The 25,809-nt window shown below is 37.7% G+C and overlaps 1 protein-coding gene across 2 annotated transcripts in view; it reads left to right on the top strand.

The window, feature by feature from the left end:
* The window catches only part of AEBP2 (AE binding protein 2), a 94,621-nt gene extending 70,106 nt beyond the window's left edge, over window positions 1–24,515 (top strand). The window contains exons 7-8 of one of the 2 annotated variants that reach the window (XM_053225915.1): window positions 21,954–21,989; window positions 23,126–23,178. In XM_053225915.1, coding sequence (XP_053081890.1) covers window positions 21,954–21,989; window positions 23,126–23,177 — 88 coding nt within the window. In that variant the 3' untranslated portion in view covers window position 23,178. Of the gene's footprint in view, window positions 1–21,953; window positions 21,990–23,125 lie in introns of both variants that reach the window. The other variant, XM_027035678.2, reaches the window with a different exon arrangement.
* The last annotated feature ends 1,294 nt before the right edge of the window (window positions 24,516–25,809 follow it).

Genomic DNA, 25,809 nt, shown 5'->3' on the forward strand with positions numbered 1-25,809 from the left:
GTTTATGTTTAAACCATAAGGCACATTTGCTCTATACAAAAGAATTTTGGAAGTGGAAAATATTGTAAAATTTAAAATTGTTTATTTTTCTAATAAACTTTTTCATATATAAATCTTCCCTAAAGTGGACACATGACTTCTGAATTTCAGATGAAAGGAAATTAAGATGGACAATAATTAACTCTCAATGCGTATTTTAAGATTTGTTTAACTCTGATTGAAAGCATTGATAATCATGTCAGTAAATCTTTGACTGTAAAACTTTTTTCCCTTTCACACCTTAATAAAATGTTTTAAATATGCAAGTACTCTTAAAAGGATAGAATTTGCCACAATTACTTAAAACATCTTTTATTGTTTGCTATTTGAATTCTTGTTTTAATAATATATGATCAACAGAAGTGTTAGATACTCGGATAAAATTTTAAATGGAAAAATATGGTTGGAGTCTGTAAAATAGTTGGGTGCTTTCTGTATAAACTTTTTTTGTTGTTGTTGTTAAACCTTTAATACCACTGCGTAGTTCTCTAAAAGGCAGACACAAATTCTTGGTTTAGGTAGATTCTCAGTACGAAAAACTGATACTTATCTGTAAAGAAGGCCTAGGGTTGTAGACCTACAAAGAGATGCTAATATACATACATAGTCTTTTTTAGAAAAGTAGTTAAGTCATATATGTTATTTGAATTTTTTTTTTAAGATTTTGTTTTTAAGTAATGCCCAGTGTGGGGCTTGAACTCACAACCCCAAGATCAAGAGTTGCATGCTCCCCCGACTTAGCCAGCCAGGCACCCTGAATGTTGTGGGTTTTTGAGAGAGGAAACAGTACATTTCGAAAATTAAAAATATTTTTCTAGACAATTAGAGACTATTTCTTAAAAGGATAAAATTTGTTAGAAAATTTCTTACATGTTTTTCTTTTTTAATTCTTAAAGAATCTGTGACCTGGTAGAAGGTTATATAATTCTAACATTATAGCTTTAATATAAATAAGAGCCTGCAGAATTCTTTTTTCTTTTTAGGTTAGAGTATTTTGTCATTTCCAGTGGTTATGAGCCTCAGAGCCTTAAAAATGTAATGAAATGCTGTATTCTTATTTTTAATTAAAATTTTTTTTAACATTTACATACTCCAATCAGATTTTTCTGAATCAGTTTTGCATGGTACATAACACATAGTTCTATTACTCTGAACATAAAAAGGAGTTGTTAGTGGTTAGGCCAGGAATTGCAACCCACATTTTTTTCTACATCAGTATTCTTTTCACTATACCACACTGCTTTTCACAATGTGAGAGAGGAAATAAATGTACAATTGCAATACCACTATAAAGTTGTTTTCAGTGTTTCTGCCACAGCCAGTCCCTAGCATGATACATGGCACAAAATAATCTGTAAAGGATTTGTTGAAAGAGTATTATAGGTGAGTACTTGTTATAGTAACATATTTTGGAGAATTCTGTCCATAAAACACTAGTAGGGTTGAAGCAGTCAGCTTAAACCATACTGTGATAATGTTATGTACTTTTATTTATAAACCTATAAAGGGAATTGTAGTTTGTTTAAACATGCTCAGTGTAAAGGATTACTGATGCTGTATTTTTATATATTCAGTTGTAACCATTTTTGGTTTATTTAATTTTGTGAAAAAGGTGCTTAATTTAGTTTTTGGTAAAGCCCCATTTTTTTTATTACAATAAGACCTCAATTATATTTATGATATGAGTAATATGTTTAAGTAATAGTATTTTGAAGGAGTTATCCAGCACTTGATTTCTTTATTTAAATGTTTTGTTGTCCCAGAGCATTGTCCCCACTCAAGGACCTTTTTCTCTCCGATATTTATATGCTTCTGCTAAAGAAAAATCTTAATGAATTTATGTGTCTTACAAATCTTATGAATTTATTAAGAAATTGCCAAGGATTTATATGTTTATTACAACCATTTCATGAATCTATGCCTAACAGCTCTTATATTAGGTTTACATTTGGGGTCTTTTTCCTTTTAGAAAAGCAGAAATAATTTTCTGGAGAATATGTAGCAAAGGAATAATAATAGATTGTAAAACATGAGCATATTTACTCTTAATAGCTGGGCCCAGTGTGGATAGTTTTATATAAATGTCATTGAGTGTTGCAGAAGAGTGGGTCAGGAGATTCCCAGGTATGTCTTCTTGAATTTCAGAGATTAAGAAAGCCTAATTGGTTATCTTCTTATTACCTAAATATCTTTTTAATACCTGCATAATGCCCCTAAAAGATTGTAGTAAATGTCATTCTTTATAGAAGGTAAGAAAGCTTAGTTAAGTTTCTGTGAATCTCTTTCACTGTATGTTCTTCCCTAAATCAACCAAAATGTCTAATTTTCTTTTTAAATGTAATTCAGAACAGTTGGCAGTTCATTCAGAATTTGTCTTTAATATTGATAGTCGTTAAACATATATCTTAGTTTCTTTGTTATTAAATTATATTTGCAAAAATGAAGAAATTAACAGTATGAGAAATAGGGATAAAAGTGAAAGTCATTACCTTCAACTGAGCACGCTTTTCCTGGTCTCCAGATAAGTACTTTGATAATTCCTTCCCAACCTTTGTGTTTGCTTCTTAAATTGTTATACACTCAGTTCTAGGGTTTGGCTTTTACTCAAGACATCTGTATAGATCTCATTCTTTTTTTATGGCCAGGTGTGATACACCTTAAATTATTTAGCCATTTCTTATTGGTTGACATTAAGATTGCTTACAAATTTATTGTCATGTAATTAATACAGTAGCATTCTTGAAAATATAGTTGAAAAGATTTCTGTATTGTCATTTCCTGGAAGGGAGTATTAGCTGGCTTAAAAGAGTTGTGAGTTGTGTCTATTTTAAGTTTGTTATTACTGAAATGTTTTTCTGAAAGGGTGGTGCCAACATAAACTGGATGTGAATGCTTTTTTCCCTGCCCTGTACCAATACTTGAATATTACCAACCTTTAAATTTAGTCATTCTAAGGTGGAAAAGTGAGTTAAGAGAATCGCTTGTGTTTGATTCTCAGTTCAGCTGAAAACTGTGGTTTGGGGGAAGTTGAACCCTCTATGCCTGCTTTTTTTCATTTATAAAATGGCATGCTATTATTACCTAAGAGGATTTGTATAGTCCTTGTTTTGATGAGCATGGTTTGACGGTACAGTCTTAACCTGTTTATCTTATCCTTTCAAACCCACTTGAGATATATGGTCTTTTCTTGTCATTGGAAGAAATCTATGTAGGTTCCTTCATCTTTCTGATTATTCTTGGGGAATAAAAAACTCCCCAGTCATGGGTGATCACAAAAATAATCTTAACTAACTTCAGTAAGTATTTTGTCTGTCAGTCAATCTTAATTGTACAGTTAGGTGAGTTTTGACAGATGCACCTAACTTTGAAATCAACAGTTAAGACAGAACGTTTCCATCACTTCCGTAAGTTTCCTCATGCTTGTTTGTCCTTCTCTTACAGCCCAGCCCAGGCAACCACTGAGCTCTAGTCTCCATGTAGATTGGTTTGCATTTTCTAAAATTTAAATAAACAGAATCATACAGTATGTACTCGATTGTGTTTGGCTTTCACTCAGCATAATGATCTTGAAATAGATTAATAAATACTGTAAGTATTTACATTTTCTGCTGATCTAGTGATACTGAACATTTTTTGTTATTTTCTGTTCATATTTTAGGTAGTGGGGGCACAAGATTTCTGAACTCTTCTGACTTCAGATGATTATTTCAGATCATTATTTCAGATTTACTATAAGTACAAGAAGACTTCTGGGATGTGATTAGGCAATGTTGAAGAATGAATTATCTGTTTAATCATAATTTATGTCAGTTTTTAGGTTACTTGTGTGGTTTCAGATGGAAGTCTAAGTATTTATACTGGAGATTTTAGAGCAAATATTTCTAGCAAAGAAATTTGTTGCTGTTGTACTAGGGAATGTCATGAAGTTAACTGTTAGCCTTCAAATTTAATAAAAGATTAATGGAACGCAAACTCTTAGGGCATTTGCATTGTGCAAGGCGCTGCTCTGGATGCTACGGGTTCAAGCAGTGAACAAAATAAAATATTCTTGATCTCATGGAACTTATAAGTGTGGGGATGGGAGATGACAGGCAATATGCAGATGAGTAATACATATAGAGGGGGAAAGGTGGTGGAAATTCTGTGAAGGAAAACAAAGTGGAGGGAGGGATAGGGAATTCGTGATGTGATTTAAGTAGGGTAGTTGGTAAAACCTTATTGATCGGTGACATTTGAGCAAAGCCCTGAGAGGCTGAGTGGGAAGTCATGCAGGTATCTGAGGGATTAGCATTCCTGGCAGAGAGAACAGCAAGTGTAAAAACCCTTGAGGCAAGATCATTTATTTAAATACACGAGTTTCCTACGTTGTCCTACTAGGATTCCAGGTACTGGTGATGCTGCATTCAACAAAACATTAAAAATTCTAGCTGCTTGGAGCTTACATTACATCATGCATGGTGTGTTGTAGGGCTGGGGTTGATGTGAAAGGACTTTATCTTTGAGCAGATGGGGAGCCATTGGAGGAATTTGAGAAAAGGATCTGGATTATGTTTTTCAAGAGTCACCTAGACTGAAGAATTGACTATAAGGGAGCAAAGGCAAAAGCTGGAAGACCATTTTCTTTCTCTTTTTTTTTTTTAAGTTTTATTTAGGTAATTTCTACACCCAACATGGGGCTCAAATTCATGACCCTGAGATCAAGAGTACATGCTTCTCAACTGAGCCAGCCAGGCACCCCTTGGAAAAGCATTTAAAAACTGAATGCTTATTCAGGAATTCAACCTAAGACCTAGTAGAGACAGATACTATTTGATATGCTTATCAGCTGCCAAATGGTGGTAAAGAATGATCAATGGTTCTAGTTACTTGTGATAAAAAATTTAGGTACGCTAAGACAACTGCTTATCCCTTACAGCCTGTGTACCAAACACCAATTTAAATGAGTCACTTTTTTTTAACCAGTGTGGCAACGTTTTATTTTTTATTTTATGTTTCAGCCAGAAATTTTTTTAATTGAAATCTAGTTGCTAGACAATGTTACATTCGTGTCAGGCGTACAACATAGTTATTCAACAGTTCCGTACATTACATAATACTATATTCTCTACATTGTACTTGTCATCCACATGACTTTATAACTGGAAGTTTATATCTCTTGATCCCCTTCACCTGCTTCTCCCACCACCCCACATCAGTTTCTGCTCTTTATTTATGAGTCTTTTTAAAAAAATTATTACTCATTTGTTTAGATTCCATATATAAGTAAAGTCATAATATTTGCCTTTCTCTGACTTACTTCACTTAGCAAAATACCCTCTAGGTCCATCCATATTGTTGCAAAAGGCAAGATCTTTTTTCTTATTGCTGATAGGTATTTCATTATTTTTACATATACATAATATATGTGTGTGTGTGTACAATATACAGTTATATACATGTTACAATACAATATATATACATATTAATACATAATATATATTAGTACATACATAATATACATATACATATACATTATAATATATACATATTACAATACATATGTATATATATTGTATATTTTACACACACACATACACCATACTTTATTAATGGACACTTGGGCTGCTTTCATATCTTGGCTATTGTAAATAATTCTGCAATAAACATAAGGATGCATATATCTTTTTGAATTAGAGGTTTTGTGTTTCTTTAAACACCTAGCAGTGGAATTACTAGGTCATATGGTATTTCTATTTTTAATTGTTTGAGGAATCTTCATACTGTTTTCCACATTGGTTGCACCAATTTGCTTTCCCACCAACAGTGAACAGAAGTTCCCTTTTCTCCACATCCTTACCAACACCTTTTATTTCTTGTGTTTTTGATACTAGCCAGTGTGACTCAGGTGATACCTCATTATAGGTTTTTCTGTTGTTTTGTTTTGTTTTTTATTTTAGAGGGAGTGTAAATGGGAGAGAGGGGCAGAGGGAGAAGGAATCTTAAGCAGGCTCCATGTAGGGTTCGATCCCACAACATGATTGCAATCATGACCTGAGCCAAGAGCAAGAGTTGGATGCTCAACCAACTGAGCCATCCAGGTGCCTCTTCATTGTGGTTATGATTTGCACTTTCCTGATGACTAGTGAAAATTGAGCATCTTTTTATGTGTCTCTTAATCACTGTCTTCTTTGGAAAAATTTCCATCAGGTCATCTGCCATCTTTTAATTGGATGATTATATTTTTTTGGTGTTGAGTTGTAGGAGTTCTATATATATTGTGAATGTAACCCCTTAATTGGATATATAATTTGCAGTTAAGTGAGTCATCTTACATATTTTTCCTTAATAATGTGGGTTAAGTAGGCATTAACATTATCGCTTGGAAAAATAGGAATAGTGAACACCAAGTACCAGACTCTGTTCTTAGTACATTAACTCATTTAATCCTTACAATAACTGAAGTTGATATTACTCCATTTTATGGTGGAGGAAGCAGCTGCAGAGAGGGTGAATGATGTTTCCAAGATCATGTAAATAACAAGTATTTGGAGAAATTTCTTACAGAATTTGTGAGTGATATCCCAGAGAAAGCAACTTTGAAACTGGACATAGAAGGGGCATTTGGGTGGCTAAGTCGGTTAAGTGACCAGCTCAGCTTGGGTCTTGATCACAGGGTTATGAGTTTAAGCCCCACAATGGGCTCCATGCTGGCCGTGAAACCTACTTTAAAAATAAACTGGATGTAGGACATGGTGAAATTTGCCAGAGGAAATGGCATGTTCAAAGAAGACAAAAAGATTAGTACAATGGTATAAATATTTAGTACCCAACACAAACTTACTACTTTGAACAAAAATGAATACGTTCTCTTTATGCTTTGCAGACTTGGGAGTAGGGAGAAGTATGTGTAACATAATTTCTGTCCAGTGTGAAGTGTCACGTCGGAGCTCTGTCTGGAGCATGGTGGAAGCACAGAGAGCATTTGGCCAGTCCCAGAGCATCAGGGCGGGCTCCCCTCAGAGGAGAACCCACAGTTCCCTTTTAAAGATTATGACCAACTTAGTGCTGGAGAATGGAGGGGGACATGGGGTGGTTTAACATAGGATCTCCATGTGCCGCAGCAAGGAACAGCCTGGTGTTTAGGTGGAGGGGTTGCCTGATGGGTGTGTGGGAAGTCTGCAGAGGTAGGGAGGGTCCCCTGCTGAGGGTCTGGTCTCCATTTGTCACAGTTTGCACTTTACATAAAAAATTAGTGTAAGTAATTTAAGGTTGCAAGAAGGGAAATGACGGTCAGATTTGTTTGGGCCACCCTGTCTAGTAGTAGATGCAAAGCTGGGCCTGGTGAAGAGGCAATGGAAATACCAGTCCGAAGGCTGCTGCTCTGTCTTGCTTTCCAGATAGCAGGAAATAAGGAGTAAATCAGGAAGCCTGGGTGGCTTAGTCAGTTGAGTGTCTGACTTGATTTTGGCTCAGGGTATGATCTCATGGTTCGTGGGATCAAGGCCCACGTTGGACTTTGTGCTGACAGCACGGATCCTGCTTGGGATTCTCTCTCTCTCTCTCTCTCTCTCTCTCTCTCTCTCTCTCTGCCCCTCCAATGCTCATTCTCTTTCTCTCAAAAAATAAACATTAAAAAAAAAAAAGTAAATCATAATTTTCAAAGTTTAAATTTTACTGAAAAGTAAGTTCCCAAGATTTTAAAATAATAGAATTCATTACTGGGAAAGTTAAGATCCGGTGCCTTGTTTTGTTTTGTTTTGTTTTAAATGTTTATTTTGGAGAGAGAGAGGGCAAGAGGAGGAGGGGCAGAGACAGAGGGGAACAGAGGATCCGAAGCAGGCTCTGCCCTGATAGCAAAGAGCCCAATGTGGGGCTTGAACTCATGAACCATGAGATCATGACCTGAGCTGAAGTCTGATGTTTAACTGAGTAAGCCCATTAGCACCCCTAATATCAGGTTTTAATCAAATATACTATCAAATTCAGACTTGCTTTGGAGTGAGGTAAGGGGCTAGAATGAGTGTCCTTTTTAGCTCTGTGATGCTCTGATTGTACCATTACAGGTTTTCTTTTAAAATGGGATGTAAAAAAGTAATGGCATAATACAGAACAACGCGTTGCTCCTTTTATCTTTGTGAGAGGTAAAACATCAGAAATGTCCTTAAAGCACTTAAAAGTGGGTCTTGCCTTTATGGTATGTTATATTCAATCTGGCAGACAAGTCCTACCTAGATGCATTTCCAAATAGGGAAAAATACAGCCTTGTTACCATAGGACTGAACCAAAAATTATTTGTTTTTTGCCTTCAGCATTATGACTTATTTTGGCAAACCACTTAGGAACTTAGCAACATATTTCCTGAAGTAGAGAACAATATTTAGTATGGAGAAGATAGTTGATAGTTATAGTTTGTAAGGAAATTTGAACACAAGACAAATTCAAAGCAAATTTAGGTAATATCAGTTGAAATTTTATCTTCTTTGCTATGAAAAAAAAGGGCAAAAGAAAATACAGAAGTGATTTATAGTAAGCAACATAGAGTATGTAGCAGGCATTTCCTGTGGCTGTTAATATGGGCCACTGGGTCTACCTAGATGCCATATTATGAAGTATTGGAAGTTGAGATATTTTGTTGTTGGTTTATTTTTGAGAGAGCAAGTGTGCATGCACAAGTGGGGGAAGGGGCAGAGAGAGGATCCCCTGTCAGCTGTCAGTGCAGGGCAAACCATGAGATCATGACTTGACCCAAAATCAAGAATTGAATGCTTAACAGCCATCCAGGCACCCTGGAGGTTGAGATACTTTTAAAATGCCCTTCTAGGATCATTTCCTCCATCCCTTAGAGAATATACAAAACTATTGGTTTGTTTCTTACCTTTTTAGTTCCCCTCTTGTTTTCAAAGGTTTTATACTATCATGAAGCGATTTTATTAAAAAAACTAATAAATGTAAGATGTAGGAAAAATTTTAAAATAAGGTACAGCTGGAGTGATGTCCACAAAATGCATGCTCTGGTATTTTATATATTTACTAGACGTTGGCTATAAAATTGTTACCTTTAAGCTAGTTTATGAAGTTAGTGTAAACAGAAAGTTACAAGATTTATAGTGTTTACACTCCATCATTAAGCCTTAGCCAATTGTCATTGGCTGGACAGAGAGCTAGGTTAATTTGCATGTCCTTCACATTTAATCCTTACAATTAATGTACAAAATATGGGTTTCACTAATTTTGTTTTATGGATGAGTTACTTAGGTAACTTTCCCAAAACTATATAGCCAGCAAGTTGCTGAGACTGGAGTTTGAACTGGTTTTGCCTGATTTTAAACCCAGAGGCCTTACTACTATGCCTTTTTGATACATGGTTAATTATTTGGATGTATTTGTCAAGGCTGTTTTAAAAAACTTAAATAAGGGGTACCTGTTTGGCTCAGTTGGTTAAGTGTCCAACTCTTGATCTCAGCTCATGCCTTGATCTCAGAGTCTTGAGTTCAAGCCCTGCATTGGCTTCCACAATAGGCATGCAGCCTGTTTAAAAAACAAAACAAAACAAAAAAGTCTTAACTAAGCATCTCAGAAAGAAAACAGTTTTAACCAAGTTTTCCTCTTCTTGTCTGCTTCCAAGCTATTTCCACTTATTAATTTTTTTTTAATGTTCATTCACTTTTGAGAGACAGAGACAGAGCGTAAGTGGGGGAGGGGCAGGGAGCGGGGGTGGGGTGGGGGATGCAGAATCTGAAGCAGGCTCCAGGCTCTGAGCTGTCAGCACAGAACCTGATGTGGGGCTTGAACCCATGAACCGTGAGACCATGACCTGAGCTGAAGTTGGATGCTCAACCGACTGAGCCACCCAGGCACCCCTATTTCCACTTAACTGATACAACTCTGATTACCTACAGATCGAAATTACTTGAAAAAACTGGGCAGGGGGGCGGGGGGGCGCCTGAGTAGCTCAGTCGGTTAAGTATCTGACTCTTGATTTCAGCTCAGGTTATGATCTCACGGTTCAAAGGATTGAGACCCCGCATCAGGCTCTGTGATAAAAGCACAGGGCCTGCTTGGGATTCTCCCTCTCCCTTTCCCTCTGCCTCTGCCTCTCCCTCTCTTTCTCTCCACCTCTTCCTCTCCACGCCCACCCCCCCTAAATAAATAAACATTAAAACAATTTGAAATTACTTAAAATAACGTTGTTGTTGTTGTTTTTTTTTAACATTATTGAGAGAGAGAGTATGGGAGGGGCAGAGAGAGGAGACACAGAATCCAAAGCAGGCTCCAGGCTCTGAGCTGTCAGCACAGAGCCCAACGCAGGGCTGGAACTCACAAACCACGAGATCATGACCTGAGTCGAAGTTGGATGCTCAACCAACTGAGCCACCCAGGTGCCCCTGAAATTACTTTTAATTTGCAACATATAACAAGGTAAATATGGCAAAAAAAAAAAAAAAAAAAAAAAGATGTGAGTATTTCAACCTCTCTTATTCTCTATTGCTCTTCCTTTATACAGATCTGAGCTTCTGACCTATATCATTTCCTTCTCTCTGAAGAACTTAAAAAAAAAAATTTTTTTTTAACTTTCATTCATTTTTGAGAAACAGAGCATGAGCAGGGGAGAGGCAGGGAGAGAGGGAGATACAGAATCCGAAGCAGGCTCCGGGCTCTGCGCTGTCAGCACTCGTGAACAGTGAGATCATGACCTGAGCCTAAGTGAGGGGCTTAGGCTGAGCCACCCAGGTGCCCCTGAAGAACTTAAAAAATATATTTTATTTATTATTAATTTTATAAGTAGGCTCTATATAGGCCCAACATGGGGCTTAAATTTATAACCCTGAGATCAAGAGTCACGTGCTGTACCAACCGAGCCAGCCAGGAACCCCCTGAAGAACATCTTTTAATATTTCTTGCAAGGCAGGTTACTGGTAACAAATTTCCTCAATTTTTGTTTGCCTGAGAAAGCATTTCTCCTTTACTTTTTTTTTAAATTGAAGTGTAGTTGACATAGTAGTATCAGGTATGCAACATGGTGCTTCTATATACACACACATACACACAAACACATTCACATACACATTATGAAATGATCACCATGACAAATCTAGCCACCATATGTCACCACACAAAATTGTTATCATATTGTTAACTATATTGTCTCTGCTGTACATTTTATAACTGGAAGTTTGTTTTTAATCCCTTCCCTCTATTTCACCCATCCTCCCACCTCCCCTCCCCTCTGGCAACCGGATTGTTCTCTGTATCTGAGTCTGTTTCTGTTTTGTTCATTTATTTTGTTTTTTAGACTCCACATATAAATGAAATCATATGGTATTTGTGTCTCTCTTTCACTTTTGAAGGATAATTTCACAGGATACAGAATTGTAGCTTTTTTTTTCTTTCAGTACTTTATTATTATCTTTTTCCCTCAACACTTTAAATATTGCATTCCACTTTCCTTAATTGCATGGTTTCTGAGGTGTTGTCTGATATTGTTCTTATTTTTGCTCCTCTATATAGAAGATATTTTTTGCCTCTGACTTCTTCCAAGATTTTTCCCTTATCTTTGATTTTCTGCAGTTTGAATATATGCCTAGTAGTAAATTTTTTTGTTTGTTTTTATTTTTATCCTGCTTGTTCTTTGAGCTTCCTGTATCTGTGGTTTGCTGTCTGACATTAATGTTAGGAAATTCTCAGTCTCCTTTGCTTCACATATTTCTTCTGTTTATTTCTCTCTTTTTTGTATTCCCATTACATGTATGTTGTGCCTTTGTAGTGGTCCCACGGTCTTTGGACATTTTGTTCCTTCTTTTGTTTGTTTGCTTTGCTTTTCAGTTTTGGAAGTTTTTTTTTTTTAATGTTTATTTATTTTGACAGGGGGCGGGGGGTGGGAGGGGAGGGGGAAGGGCAGAGAGAGAATCCCAAGCAGGCCCTTTGCTGTCAGTGCAGAGCCTGACAAGTGGCTCAGTCTTATGAAGTGTGAAACTATGACCTGAGCCAAAATCAAGAGTCAGATGTTTAACCAATTGAGCCACCCAAGCATCCTAGTTCTGGAAGTTTCTATTGATATACCCCAAGGTCACAGATGCTTTCCTCAACTGTATCCAGTCATTTACAGTGTTTTTGATTTCTAGCATTTTTTTTAAATTTTTTTTAATGTTTTATTTATTTTTGAGACAGGGAGAGACAGAGCACGAACAGGGGAGGGTCAGAGAGAGGGAGACACAGAGTCCGAAACAGGCTCCAGGCTCTGAGCTGTCAGCACAGAGCCCGACGCGGGGCTCGAACTCACGGACCGAGAGATCATGACCTGAGCCGAAGTCGGATGCTTAACCGACTGAGCCACCCAGGCGCCCCTCTAGCATTTTTTTTTTTTTGATTCTGTTAATTTCCATCTCTCTGCTTCCATTACTCTGTTCTTAAAGGTTGTCTACTTTTTTCATTAGCATATTAATCCTCTCTTACCATATTAAGTTTTAAAATTTCTTAGTCTAATAATTCCAGCATGCCTGCTGTATCTCAGGGCTTACTCTGTGTCTTTAAAGTGTGCTTTTTGCCCTTTAGGATCCATGTAATTGTTGAAAGCAGGACATGATGTGCCTGGTACAGCATGCTGTGGTGAATAGGCCTGGGCAGTGTGGTGATGAGGTATTGGGGGAGGGCAAGTGGTCTATAGTCCCCTGATTAGGTGAGCATGTGCCCCGAGGCTGTGACCTTCACAACTGCTTCCTGTTTCTCCTTACTCAGGCGGGGCAGCATGGCTGGAGGAGGCTGGAATTGGGTATTGACCTTCTCCCACTGGAAGACTTCTCCCCGGTCAGTTAGGCTCTCATAAAACCTTGTAAATTTAGGTTCTGGTAAAATAGTTTCCTATGAGGGCAGGTCTTGTTAAGAACTGATGAATGCTTTGGCCGTATTTCAAAATGTCTACTTTCTCTCTTCTGCCAAAAGCAGGAAAGGGCTTTTTCTGTCTTCACTATGAGATTTGTTAGAACTCCTGGAGGTAAAACTTAGAAAATTATAGGAAGCCCTTCCCTATGACTGGGTCCCCTTGGAGTTTTCACTTCTCAGATTTGTCCACATCGAACCTTGGCAATTAGCCAATTACAGGTTAGGTTTTTCTACCCCAGTACTGGTTCCCATGGAGATTTCTGCCCCAGGTAAGTTGTGATTCTGTGTATCCAGCTGTCTCTCTAGTTTTGGGAGCAGGGGTTGGCCATGTGATCTCAATTCTCTAATAGATCTAAGAAGAGTTGTTGATTTACAATTCAGCATTTTCACTTGTTCCTAGGACAGAGTGATGATGTCTTCCAAATTCCTTCCATGCCGGACTAGAAACCAGAATTCAAACTGTTAGAAATAAATAGTAATCTGCTATTGATTCATCCATTTCTCTGGCTTCATTACTGACAATGAGAATTAAGCATATACAAGGATCAGGGATGTATTTTCAGATGGCCTGTTATATAATTTACATCCTCTTACATTAAGCATTCTCAGGCAGAATTACAGAATTTTTGTTCTTATGAGTTTTAAGTTTTGTTTTTCCTCTACCCTCTATTCAAAATAAGGGAACTCGAAGACAAAAAAAGGAATCAAATGAGCAAAAAGGAAGGATCAAATGCGGATCAAAAAAATTCCATTTGTTCGGTACCTACTGAATTCCTGCTATGTGCAGTGTGCTGGGCATACAGGAGTGACTGGAACAAAAGGCCTGCACTCATGGAACTTACATTCCATGGGGAAGCGAGGGATGACCTATAGGGGTCACTCCTAAGGGCCATAGAGAGGAGTAAAGCAGAGTGAGGAGCTAGAAATGTCGGACGCTATTTTATTGGCACAGTCAGGGAAGTTCTCTTTGTGGTGGTAATGTGAGCAGAGAGGCCTGATCTATGTGGGGCGTGTGGGAGAAGCATGTTCCGGGCAGAGAGTGTAAGTACCGAGGCCTGAGGTGGGAGTGGGCTCAGCATGCAAGAAGAAGCTCACCAATGTGGCTGGAGCACAGCGAGTGAGGGGAGACCAGAGGCACATCAAACTTCTTTCAGTAAAAATATTTGGGTGCTTTAAGGTCTCTGTCATAGCTGCTAATCTTTGACATTGTAGCAGGAAAGCAGCCACAGGTGTTACATGGACAAGTGGGTGTGGCTGTGTTCCAGAAAAACCTTTTTTTAAAAATTTTTTAATGTTTGTTTATTATTGAGAGAGAGAGAGAGAGAGAGAGAGAGAGGGAGAAAGCGAGCGAAAGCAAGCACAAGCAGGGGAGGGGCAGGGAGAGAGGGAGACACAGAATCCGAAGCAGGCTCCAGGCTCTGAGATGTCAGCACAGAGCCCAATGCTGGGCTCAAACCCATGATCCATGAGGTCATGACCTGAGCAGGAGTCAGATGCCTAACCCACTGAGCCAGCCAGGTGCCCCTCATAAAAGCCTTTTTTACAAACACAAGCAATGAGCCAGGTTTTGCCTGTTGACCCTAGTTTGCTAACTAGTAATTTAGGGTCTCATAATCTGTTGGAGAACACTCTGGGTTTTATTCTGAATATGACCAGAGTCACTGGAGGGTGTTGAGTAGGTGAATGGGATAGGACTTACCTTAAAAGGATTACTGGTTGCTTTATGGGGAACAGAGTGTATTGTTCACACAAGAGTAGAAGCAGGGAAAGCTATTGAGGGTTTTGTATGAGTCAACTGAGGTAGCGGTACTGGCAAGAAGGGGTTTGGCAAGAAGGGGTAGGAGTTGAAGAGAGAGAGAGAGAGAGAGAGAGAGAGAGAGAGAGTGTGTAGAGGGGTGACTGTAACGATATTTGAACAACTGAGTAAAAGGTGGAACACCTTACTAGTTTGGGGAAGAATAAGATTTGGTGGAGCAAATGAGTTAGGTTAAATTTGAGATGCCTGTTTAGACATCTGAGTGCCGGAAGTGAGTAGGCAACTGGATGTATTCCATTCTCTCTTCCAGGAAGAGAGACAAAGGTGTGAAAATTATCTGGAAGAGTGAATGGAATAAGGAAATGTAATAGCACTGAGCTAACATGAGGTTTATCCTAACTTATTTTTTTAATTTGAATTTTTAGTTTAGACAGAACACAGGCATGAGTGGGGTGGGGGCAGAGGAAGAGAGAGAGAGAGAGAGAATGAATCTTAGGCAGACTCCATGCCCAGCATGGAGCCTAACTTGGGGCTCAGTCCTACGATGCTGGGATACTGACCTGAGCCAAATTCAAGAGTCGGATGCTCAACTGACTGAGCCACCCAGGCCCCCCTGTCATCCTACCTTTAAAGTGAGAGCAGATACCATTACTATGTACATTTTCCCTCAGCCACAGTGAACTATGTGGGTGCAGGTGTGGAGTTAGTGGAAGGTTGGTTTTAACTAAAAGTTGGATTTTACTAGGCAGGTAGAATGGAGGAAGAGATTCCTAGGAAAATATGTGGTCTGTGGAATCCAGTTTGGTTAGGGAATAAAATATCAAGAGATCACATGTTCTGGTGGGGTTGAAGAACTATTGGACTCATTGTCACTAGAGGAAATTAACTGGAAAGGCAGGAGTTTGGTCTGAGCAGACTGCTTGAAATTAAGACTTTGCTCATGATGCATTAGTTGCTAAGCTAAATATCCAACAGATCCCGTTGAAGAGTGGGTGATTGAGGTGAGAGTGAGGATGTGATCATTGGATGTAAGGAAGTCCAGTAACTGAGAGGCTAGAGTGTGCCATTAATCCTTTATATGCATTTTGGAATCAGAATGATCATAAGAATAGTAGCGGAGATCAAGACTATGCATGGAGGCAAGTGTCACATAAATCATAAGTACTCTAAAATCATTATAACTGACATGCATCATGTTATATTTGTCTCTATTTTAGTCTCTACCATGTTTTATATTTTGGAAGATGTTCAATAATTGTTATTGAATGAATATAAAAGACTTCCTAAAATTAAACTGCTTTTTCAGAAGCAGTTTTTCACCCTTTATGTGAATACAACATGATGAAAGTAGAAAATAATGGTTCTAATTGGCATATTTTGCGTAAAGTATGTGCCATTTACTAATTTTTTATATGTAAATAATTCTAAAGGGTATAACGTCTTTCTGTTAATAAGAATTTTGTAATCTGTAATATTGAACAACCAGTGTGTTATAGCTAAAGTATGTTTATAATAAGATATGATCAGGGTTATTTAAATCTCAGTTGGGTCAAATGCAGGAAAATGAATTTATTTCTGATAATGTTTGCAATTTGATCTTTACTCTTTCAAGGATTTCAGTCTCAGATGCAGGTATTTCTCGTTTCCTTTAAGTAGCTCCTAAAAAGTAATCTGTAAAGGAGTTTTATTTATTTATTTATTTATTTATTTATTTATTTATTTAAATGTTTATTTTTTGAGAGACAGAGACAGAGCGTGAGCAGGGGTGGGACTGAGAGAGAGGGAGACACAGAATCTGAAGCAGGCTCTAGGCCGTGAGCTGTCAGCACAGAGCCCCACGCGGGCTCGAACTCACAAGTCATGAGATCATGACCTGAGCTGAAGTCGGACGCTTAACTGACTGAGTCGCCCAGGTGTCCCTAAAGGAATATTCTTTAAATCAAGATGCTCACTTTTCATTAAAAATATAGAGGTATCTAGGGGCGCCTGGGTGGCTCAGTCAGTTGAGTGTCCGACTTCAGCTCAGGTCATGATCTCATGGCTTGTGAGTTCAAGCCCTGCGTCGGGCTCTGTGCTCATAGCTCAGAGCCTGGAGGCTGCTTTGGATTCTGTGTCTCCCTCTCTCTCTGCTCCTCCCCTGCTCACATGCTGTCTCTCTCTCTCAAAAATAAACATTTAAAAAAAAACAAAGAAAAGTATCTATTTATTCCCATTAAAAAAAATCAATCCAAGAATAGGACCAGGCATAGAGTGTATATAGAAGTATATTGAGTTTATAGACTATTTAGAAGGCAGCAGGAAAAAAAAAAGCCTTTATCTACATATGTGCTCAAGAAGTATTTGTTAAGTGAATGAACGGTGATGTTGTTGTGATGTTAGATTTGTCTCTAGAGTTCTTTTAAAATTTACAAATCTCCTAAGAACCGCTAAGGGCATTAGTGATCAAGAATGGAGATCATTTCCCTGTGAAAAGGGCAGTAGAGTGCAGCTGGGTTTGGAAAGGCTAATGGCTTTGACAAATTTTATTTGCCTACTTGGCTTAGGCAACAACTCTCATTTACAGCCATAGTTTGTACAGACTGCTCCAATTTTGTGGTTGTAGATTTCTCCCCTTTATCTAATGAAAAATATCTGAACTCGTTTTTACTAGGTGCCATATAACTAGCTGAGAAATGTTCCTTTGGCCATGATTTACAGGAGAAATTGGGAGAGTTTTTGCTTTTCATCTAGGACTAGCCAGATAGAAGTTAAGAGGAAAACTTAGGATATTTGGAAAATTGATGAAGAAACCTCTTAGTTGTTTGCAGTCTTTTATGTACACAGTATGGAAGAAGGAGGTTTTGGTTTTAAATCAATTACTGTCTCAGTGACAAGACCCAGAGACTGGTGGACCCCACAGGAGATAGTATGTCATGTCCGAGGGTAGCCTTCCTTTTAGGTTACAAGATTAGCTAATTCATAAGGAGGAAATATGTATTGAATCTCCATTTAAGTTGTGTTCGCTTTACTTTTGGGAGGAGAAAACAGGTAGAAATTTCAGAAGAAACTGGAACACTCCAGATAGTTTTCATTTAAAATAGCAGGATAACATACAAGGAAAAATGGTGACTTCATTTTGAGCATTGTTCATTTGTGTTTCTTTTTACCTGAGCCTGTTGGTAAAAGAACAAAAAATTGGGCACCTGGGTGGCTCAGTTGGTTAAGTATCTGGCTTCGGCTCAGGTCATGATCTCACGGTTCCTGAGTTCAAGTGCCACGTTAGGTGAGCTCAAGCAAGCCCTGCTTCAGGTGAGCCCCACTTCTCTCTCTCTCACTCTCTCTCTGCCCCTCGCTCACTGTGTCCCCCCCCCTCAAAAAACAAAACAAATCAAAAGAACAAAAAATTAGAGTAATTCCTAGCCAACAAAGTACATTTTCTAAAGTCTGAAATAGTCTCCTTGAACATTTTCTAAGTATGAAAGTAACATATTCTATGTAGAGAATTTAGGAAAAACTGACAAAAATAAGCAAAATTTATGATCTAATTGGGGTGCTTGGGTGGCTCAGTCGGTTAAGCATTCGACTACAGCTCAGGTCATGATCTTGTAGTCTGTGAGTTCGAGCACCTCATCGGGTTCTGTGCTGACAGCTCAGAGCCTGGAGCCTTCTTCGGATTCTGTGTCTCCCTCTCTGTCTGCTCCTCCCCCGCTCATGCTCTGTCTCTCTCTCTCTCCTTCAAAAATAAATAAAAACATTAAAAAAGAATATGATGTAATCATGTTTTGTTAATATATTGGGTATCAACGTATTGAGGATGTTTTCTTCTATCTACACAGATTTTTTTTTTTTTCAGGTTAGGTTGATAAAGGATCGTGGATAAGTTGAGCATCTTCGCATCATTGGACTTCTAGTGCTGATGTAATATTGTATTGTATGTGTGTGCTGTACTTCAGTGGGCAGGTCACCTGTCCTTTAATATTTCAGTTTCCAGTGTCTCACCAGTATAAATAGTGCTTTCATAAACATCTTTGAACTGAAAACTTTGTGTATTTGGTTACTTCTCTAAATTAAGTTCCTGCAATGGGAATTACTTTCTCAAAGAGTAGAAGCCTTTTTTTAGTTCTGGTGTCTTTTGTTATTTGCATTCTAGAAATGATATGTGGCATTGTTTTTAAGTGCTCTTCCAATCCTGAATATTATCATTAAAATAAAAAAAAACATTAAGAAGTATAAAGGAGAGCTCATTGTTTTAATTTACATTTATTTTACTACAATAAAACCTGGGTATATTATTATGCTTATTAGTCAATTATATTTCTTAAAAAAAATTTTTTTTAGTGTTTATTTATTTTTGAGAGAGAGACAGAGTGTGAGTGGGGGTGGGTCAGAGAGAGGGAGACACAGAATCCGAAGCAGGCTCCAGGCTCTGAGCTGTCAGCAGAACCCGACATGGGGCTCAAACCCATGAAACGCGAGATCATAAGCTGAGCCCAAGTCAGACTCTCAACTGACGGAACAACTCAGGTGCCCCTGGTCAGTTATATTTCTTATTTTATTATTCACATATCTAAGAACACTAATCCTTTTGTATGTTGTAGGCAGTGTTTGTCTAACTTTTGTTATTTTTAAACAGATTTTTAATCAAATCTCAATCTTTTTCATTGTTGATCTTTTCTTGTTAATGTATAGACAGTCCTTTCCCATCTAATATCAGAATAAGTTGTTTACCTCAGATTATTTCTTGGTTTCATTAAAAAAAACAATTATGTGAAATTTGAACCATATTTAAGAGTAGAGAGAGGCATAATGAGCCTGTGGTACCTATCACTCATTTTTAGCAAATATCAATATATGGCCAATCTTATTCCATCTCTATCTGCCTCCAGACCCTCTTTGGGCAGTTTGGAACAAATTCCAGACATCTGAATATCATTTAATCTGTTGATATTTAGGGTTTCACTTTTTATTTATTTATTTTTTTAAATTTTTTTTCAACGTTTATTTATTTATTTTTTTGGGACAGAGAGAGACAGAGCATGAACGGGGGAGGGGCAAGGAGAGAGGGAGACACAGAATCGGAAACAGGCTCCAGGCTCTGAGCCATCAGCCCAGAGCCTGACGCGGGGCTCGAACTCATGGACCGCGAGATCGTGACCTGGCTGAAGTCGGACGCTTAACCGACTGCGCCACCCAGGCGCCCCGGGTTTCACTTTTTAAACATAACCACAGGATCACTTATAACACATAAAGAATTTAGGGAAAGAACCTAATATCCGTCGTTCAGTGTCATTTTCCTAATTGACTTATAATTGTTTTTAAAAATTTGAAATTAGTTATCAAGTAAGGTCCACCCATTGCTTTTGTTTGATACATATTGAAGTTTCTTTTAATCTGTAGCTATCTCCTCCATATTTTCCCCTTCCTTCCTCCCCTTATTTTTTGTTGAAGAAATGGCATAAAATTTTTTTTGACTCTGTAATGCAGCTGATTTTTTTTAATGTATATTTTGAAGCTAGGGTTTACTTCTTGCCCTTTGCTTCTAACAGTTAACCAATACCATTCTTTTTTATTAAAACATTTTTTAATGTTTATTTATTTTTAAGAGAGAGAGAGAGAATGGGGGAGGGGCAGAGAGAGAGGGGGAGACACAGGATCTGAAGCCAGCTCCAGATTCTGAGCTATCAGCACAGAGCCCGATGCAGGGCTCAAACTCACAAATTGTGAGATTGTGACCTGAGCCAAAGTTGGAACTTAACTTATTGAGCCACCCTGGTGCCCCTAACCAGTACCATTTAAAATATAATCTTAAATTCTTCATTAAAGTGCCACTTTTATAATACAGGAGTTATTATATAAGAAAAGTGTCATTTCAAATGAATGGAGAAATACAGTATTCTTACTACGTAAGAATTGACATCTTGACAGTATTGAGTTTTCCTACCTGGAACATGTATCTTTTTCATTTATGTAAGTGTTCTTTTGTTTCTGACAATGAAGTTTTGCTTTTTCTTCACTTTCTTCTTTTTTTTTTCTTTGCATTTTGTCCTGTTTGCTTTTCCGTGACCACCTTGGCATCACGCACATATATTTTGCTGAACCACTTGAGTGCTCTTTGTAGACATCACCCCTAAATACTTCAGCCTTGTCTCCTAAGAAGATACAATTAATCACTTCCAGAAATATAATGTTAATGCAACAGTATTACCTAATTATGTTCAAATTTCCCCCAGTTGTCCACGTGAACTTAATAGTTATTATAACAAAGACCCAATGAAGGAACAAGTGATACATTTATTTGTTTTGTCTCTTTAACTCTCCTTTAGGCTAACCAGTATAGTTTAGTAGCTTTATTATTATTATTATTATTATTATTATCATCATTATTATTGTCTTTCATGACACAGTTTTTGAAGTGTCCAGGTCAGTTATTTTACAGAATAACCCTTAATTTAGATTTGTCCAATATCTTTCTCGAGACTGATCTGGAACATTTACTTACAGCAATACTTACAGTAATATGTAGGTGATGTTTTGGTCACTTAAGTGCAATACATGAGGAGGCACATAATAGCAGTTTGTCCAATTATTATTGATATTTGATCTTTTGGCAAGTAGTCTGCCATGTTTTTCTAAATTCTGTTTTCCATCAGTCTTTTATCCAGTGGTTTCAATATCCATAATTATAGCCTGAGTCAATTATGACGATGGTATCATAAAATGATAGTTTTCAATTTCTGTCATCTTTAGGTATTTATTTGTTGGCATTCTTCTGTCTTTTCCCTTTCTTTTTTGATGTGTCCCCATTTGGTGAACCCTTCTTTCCTGGCACAACGAGTTGTTCTAGACTCAACTTATACTTGCTTTGTTCACTTTGCACTTTCCCTGAGCATTTTTCTAAGGAGCCCTGGCTCCATTTAAGGGAGAGAACATTTAGGAACTAAGATCTAGGCCTGGGTATGGGACATTTCCATCACCCCAAGAAGTTCTCTTATGTCCCATTCAAGTCTGTTCCTTTACCCTCAGCTCAGCCCCAACCAACTGCTTACCACCTTCCTGCCACCATAAATTAGGTAGGATTCTTTTCTAGGGTTTCATATAATTGGAATCATGTTGCAATTTTTTGTGTCAGACTTCTTTTGCACGGCTTATTAATAGTTTGTCCCTTTGTATTGCTGTGTAGTGTTCCATTGCATGGATGTACTGCAATTCACCTGTAATGGATGGACATTTAGATTGCTTCCATTTTTTGGCTATTAAGAATAAAGCTGTCACGAGTATTTGTGTCAAAGTCTTGTGTGGACATATGTTTTCATTTCTCTAGGGTAAATACCAACATGTGGAAATGCTGGGATATATGGTAAGTGTAAGTATGTTTAATTGTATAAGAAGAAATAGCCACATTGTTTTCCAAAATGGTTGTACCATGTCTAGCATTAGTGAATAAAAGTTCAGGTGTTCCATATTGTCATCAACACTTGGTATTGTTTGCATGTTTATTTATGTTAATTTTTTAAAGTTTATTTATTTTGAGGGAGAGAGAGAGAGAGAGAAAGGATGAACGGGGACAGAGCAGAGAGAGAGAGGGAGAGAGAGAATCCCAGGTAGGCTCTGTGCTGTCCACACGGAGCCCAACCTGGGGCTTGATCCCATGAACCTTGAGATCATGACCTGAGCCAAAATCAAGAGTCAGACTCTTAACTGAGCCAGCCAGGTGCCCCTGTATTGTTTGCATTAAAAAAAAAAAATTTTTTTTTAATGTTTATTTATTATTGAGAGACAGAGCATGAACGTGGGAGGGGCAGAGACAGGAGGAGACAGAATCTGAAGCAGGCTCCAGGCTCTGAGCTGTCAGCACAGAGCCCGATGCAGGGCTCAGACTCACAAATCACAAGATCATGACCTGAGCCGAAGTTGGATGCTTAACCAGCTGAGCCACGCAGGCGCCCCTGTTTGTATTTTTAATTCAACCATTCCAACTGGTATCTGGTACGCAGTATAGTATTATCTCTGTGCTTTTATTTTGTATTTCTCTGATGACTAATGATGTATATATATTGGCTATTTGTTTCTTTGAAGTTTGTGTTCAAATCTTTTGCTTATTTTTTACTTAGCTTCTTTGGTTATTTTTAAATTATTATATTGTAAGAGTTTACTATATATCGTGGATACACTTTCTATTTGGTCAGAGATATGAATATATGTAATGCAGTTTGCTATTTTATCTTTTTTTAAAATCTGTTGAAAAACAAAAGTTTTCCATTTTTTTGAAGTGTAGTGTATTAGCTTTTTTTTTTAAATGGTTGGTTTTGTATGTCCTAGCCAAAAAGATGTTTGCCTACCTCACGGTAATAAAGATTTTCTCCTATGTTTTCTTGTAAAGTTTTATAGTTTTAGCTTTACAATTAGTTCTGTGTGCAAGCATTTTATGTTTTCATGCTTGTTGCAAAATGTAAATACAGTAGTCCACCCTTACCCACAGTTTCACTTTTTAAGGTTTCAGTTAGCCGTGGTCAACTGGGATCTGGAAGCAGATGACTCTTTCTGAGGTATGGTCAGAGGTCAATAGTAGCCTAATACTACGTCCCAATGCCTACATCATTCACCTCATTTCATGTCATCACGTAGGCATTTTATCATATCATCACAAGAAATGTGAGTACAGTTCAGTAAGAAATTTTGAAAGAACATGTTCACAGAACTTTTATTATCATATATTGTTATAATTCTTTTATTGTTGTTAATTTCTTACTGTGTATGAGATTGATGATAGGTATGTATGTATAGGAAAAATCATGGTATATATAGGGTTTGGTACTATCCACGACATCAAGCAGTCACTGGGAGTCTTGGAACATATTCCCTGTGGATAAGGAGGGACTACTGCATAATGTACACATTATTTGTCCTTTAGGAAAATATTATCAAATATTGGATAAGGTCAAAAGACAACAGCAGCAGGTTATTAGTCCCATTTGTCAGACACAAGGAGATGTAGTAGATACAAGAATGACTCATTATTATTTCCAATTTTGTAGACACGTGGACCACTCACCACTGTTTCTTCTCTCCTGCTGAGTGGATGGTGGATTATATTTCACCTCTTTGTATTACAGCTGTGTGAAATATGAGTGGAGATAACATACACTCTCAAGTAAACATTTAAGGAAATGTTTAAAGGAAACATTTAAGAACTGCAGCAAAATTTCCCTTTCTCTCTATCTCCTTCTCACTGCTGCTGTGACTAGCATGTTTCAGATGGTGGAAATAAAAGAAAGAAATCAATCGTTTTAAACTAGTGACAATAGGGGCTATCTCTTGCTGCAGCCCAAGCTAAGAGAGGAGACTAATATAGGAGAAATATATTAATTTCATGGTGAATATTCGAGGTTAGGGCTTCAGGGACACTGAACCAATAGTCTCCAAGAACAGATAGATGAGTTAAATTTGGGGCCGTAACTAGTAATTAGCAACAATCTGTCTAAACAGCGAACAAGTTATTACAATATGGATTTATTGCTGTGGGAATGTAAATGAGTTTATAGTTTCTTATGATGGGAAGGAGCCTATGGAGAGGACAAGGTTGAAGATACAGAAATGAGGGAAAATGATTGCTAATATGTCCTGCAGAAGGCTGGAAAAGATGGGATCTCCAGAGCACCAGGGGAGGAGAGGAGTTACCTTTCTTATAGCAGGAAGAGGGAAGGAAAGTTGGTGGGTGCAGACACAGGTGGGTTTATAGATGTGCTGGGGAGGTTGAGGGTAATAATTACAGCTGCTGACAGTGCTTCCCACCCCACTTGCTGATCCAAGTGCTTCACGAATTACAACTTGTTTAATCCTCGCAACACTGCTATGCGATAGATACTATTATTATCTCCATTTTACAGTTGAGGGAACTAAAGAAGTTCTTTTTTTTTTTTTAATTCAAATCCAAGTTAGTTCACATAAAGTGTAATAATGATTTCAGGAATAGAATTTAGTGATTCATCACTTCCATACGACACCCAGTGCTCATCCCAACTAGCGTCCTCCTTAATGCCCTTTGCCCATTTAGCCCATCCCCCCCGACCCAGCAGCCTCCCAGCAACCTTCAGTTTGTTCTCTGTATTTAAGAGGCTCTTCTGGTTTGTCTCCCTTTCTGTTTTTATATTATTTTTGCTTCCCTTCCCTTATGTTCATCTGTTTTGTATTTTAAATTCCACATGTGAGTGAAATCATGTGATATTTGTCTTTCTCTGACTGACTTATTTTACTTAGCATAATGCACTCTAGTTCCATCCACGAAGAAGTTCTTGATGGGTGAATTCACTTTCGTCTTAGAAGTCTGAGGTAGGTCATCTGCTGAGATTGAAGGTAGAGGTGAAATGGGAGTAGTTTTTCAAAATTCATCCATCCTCACCCCTAAAATTACTTCAAATTGGAAAAAAAACTATTTGACAAGGGCAGTGGATCTTATATGAAACTTAAGTAAATTATAAACGAAAAGACTTTTTTTTTTTTTAACTTTTATTTAATTAAGTAATCTCTACACACAATGCGGGGCTCAAACTCATGACCCTGAGATCAAGAGTCACATGCTCTTTTGACTGAGCCAACCAGGCACCCAAAAAATAACTTTTAAGTAACTTTGTTACTTCAGTTGACATGTTACCAAACAATCTAAGTATCAATTGTGAGACTCTGTGCAAATTCATCTCTGGATCATTCTTTTAGCCTCTTTACCAATTGTGTTGCTGCTTCTAAGTCTCTCTTATAACAACTCCTGAGTTGGTCCTGGTGGAGGAAGTGTGGAAATTTGGAGCCAGGAAAAACCAGTGTCCCTCTCACCCAGGCCAGGAACACCCAGTCCCTATCTTTTTTTTTTTTTTTTTGTCTAATTGAATTTTTAATACTTTTTTTAAAAATTTAATTTAATTTTTTATTTTTTTAAATTTATATCCAAATTAGCATACAGTGCAACAATGATTTCAGGAGTAGATTCCTTAGTGCCCCTTACCCATTTAGCCCATCCCCCCTCCCACAACCCCTCCCGTAACCCTCAGTTTGTTCTCCATATTTATGAGTCTCTTCTGTTTTGTCCCCCTCCCTGTTTTTATATTATTTTTGTTTCCCTTCCCTTATGTTCATCTGTTTTGTCTCTTAAAGTCCTCATATGAGTGAAGTCATATGATTTTTGT

Source organism: Acinonyx jubatus, chromosome B4 (genome assembly GCF_027475565.1).
Source record: "Acinonyx jubatus isolate Ajub_Pintada_27869175 chromosome B4, VMU_Ajub_asm_v1.0, whole genome shotgun sequence".
NCBI lineage: Eukaryota > Metazoa > Chordata > Mammalia > Carnivora > Felidae > Acinonyx > Acinonyx jubatus.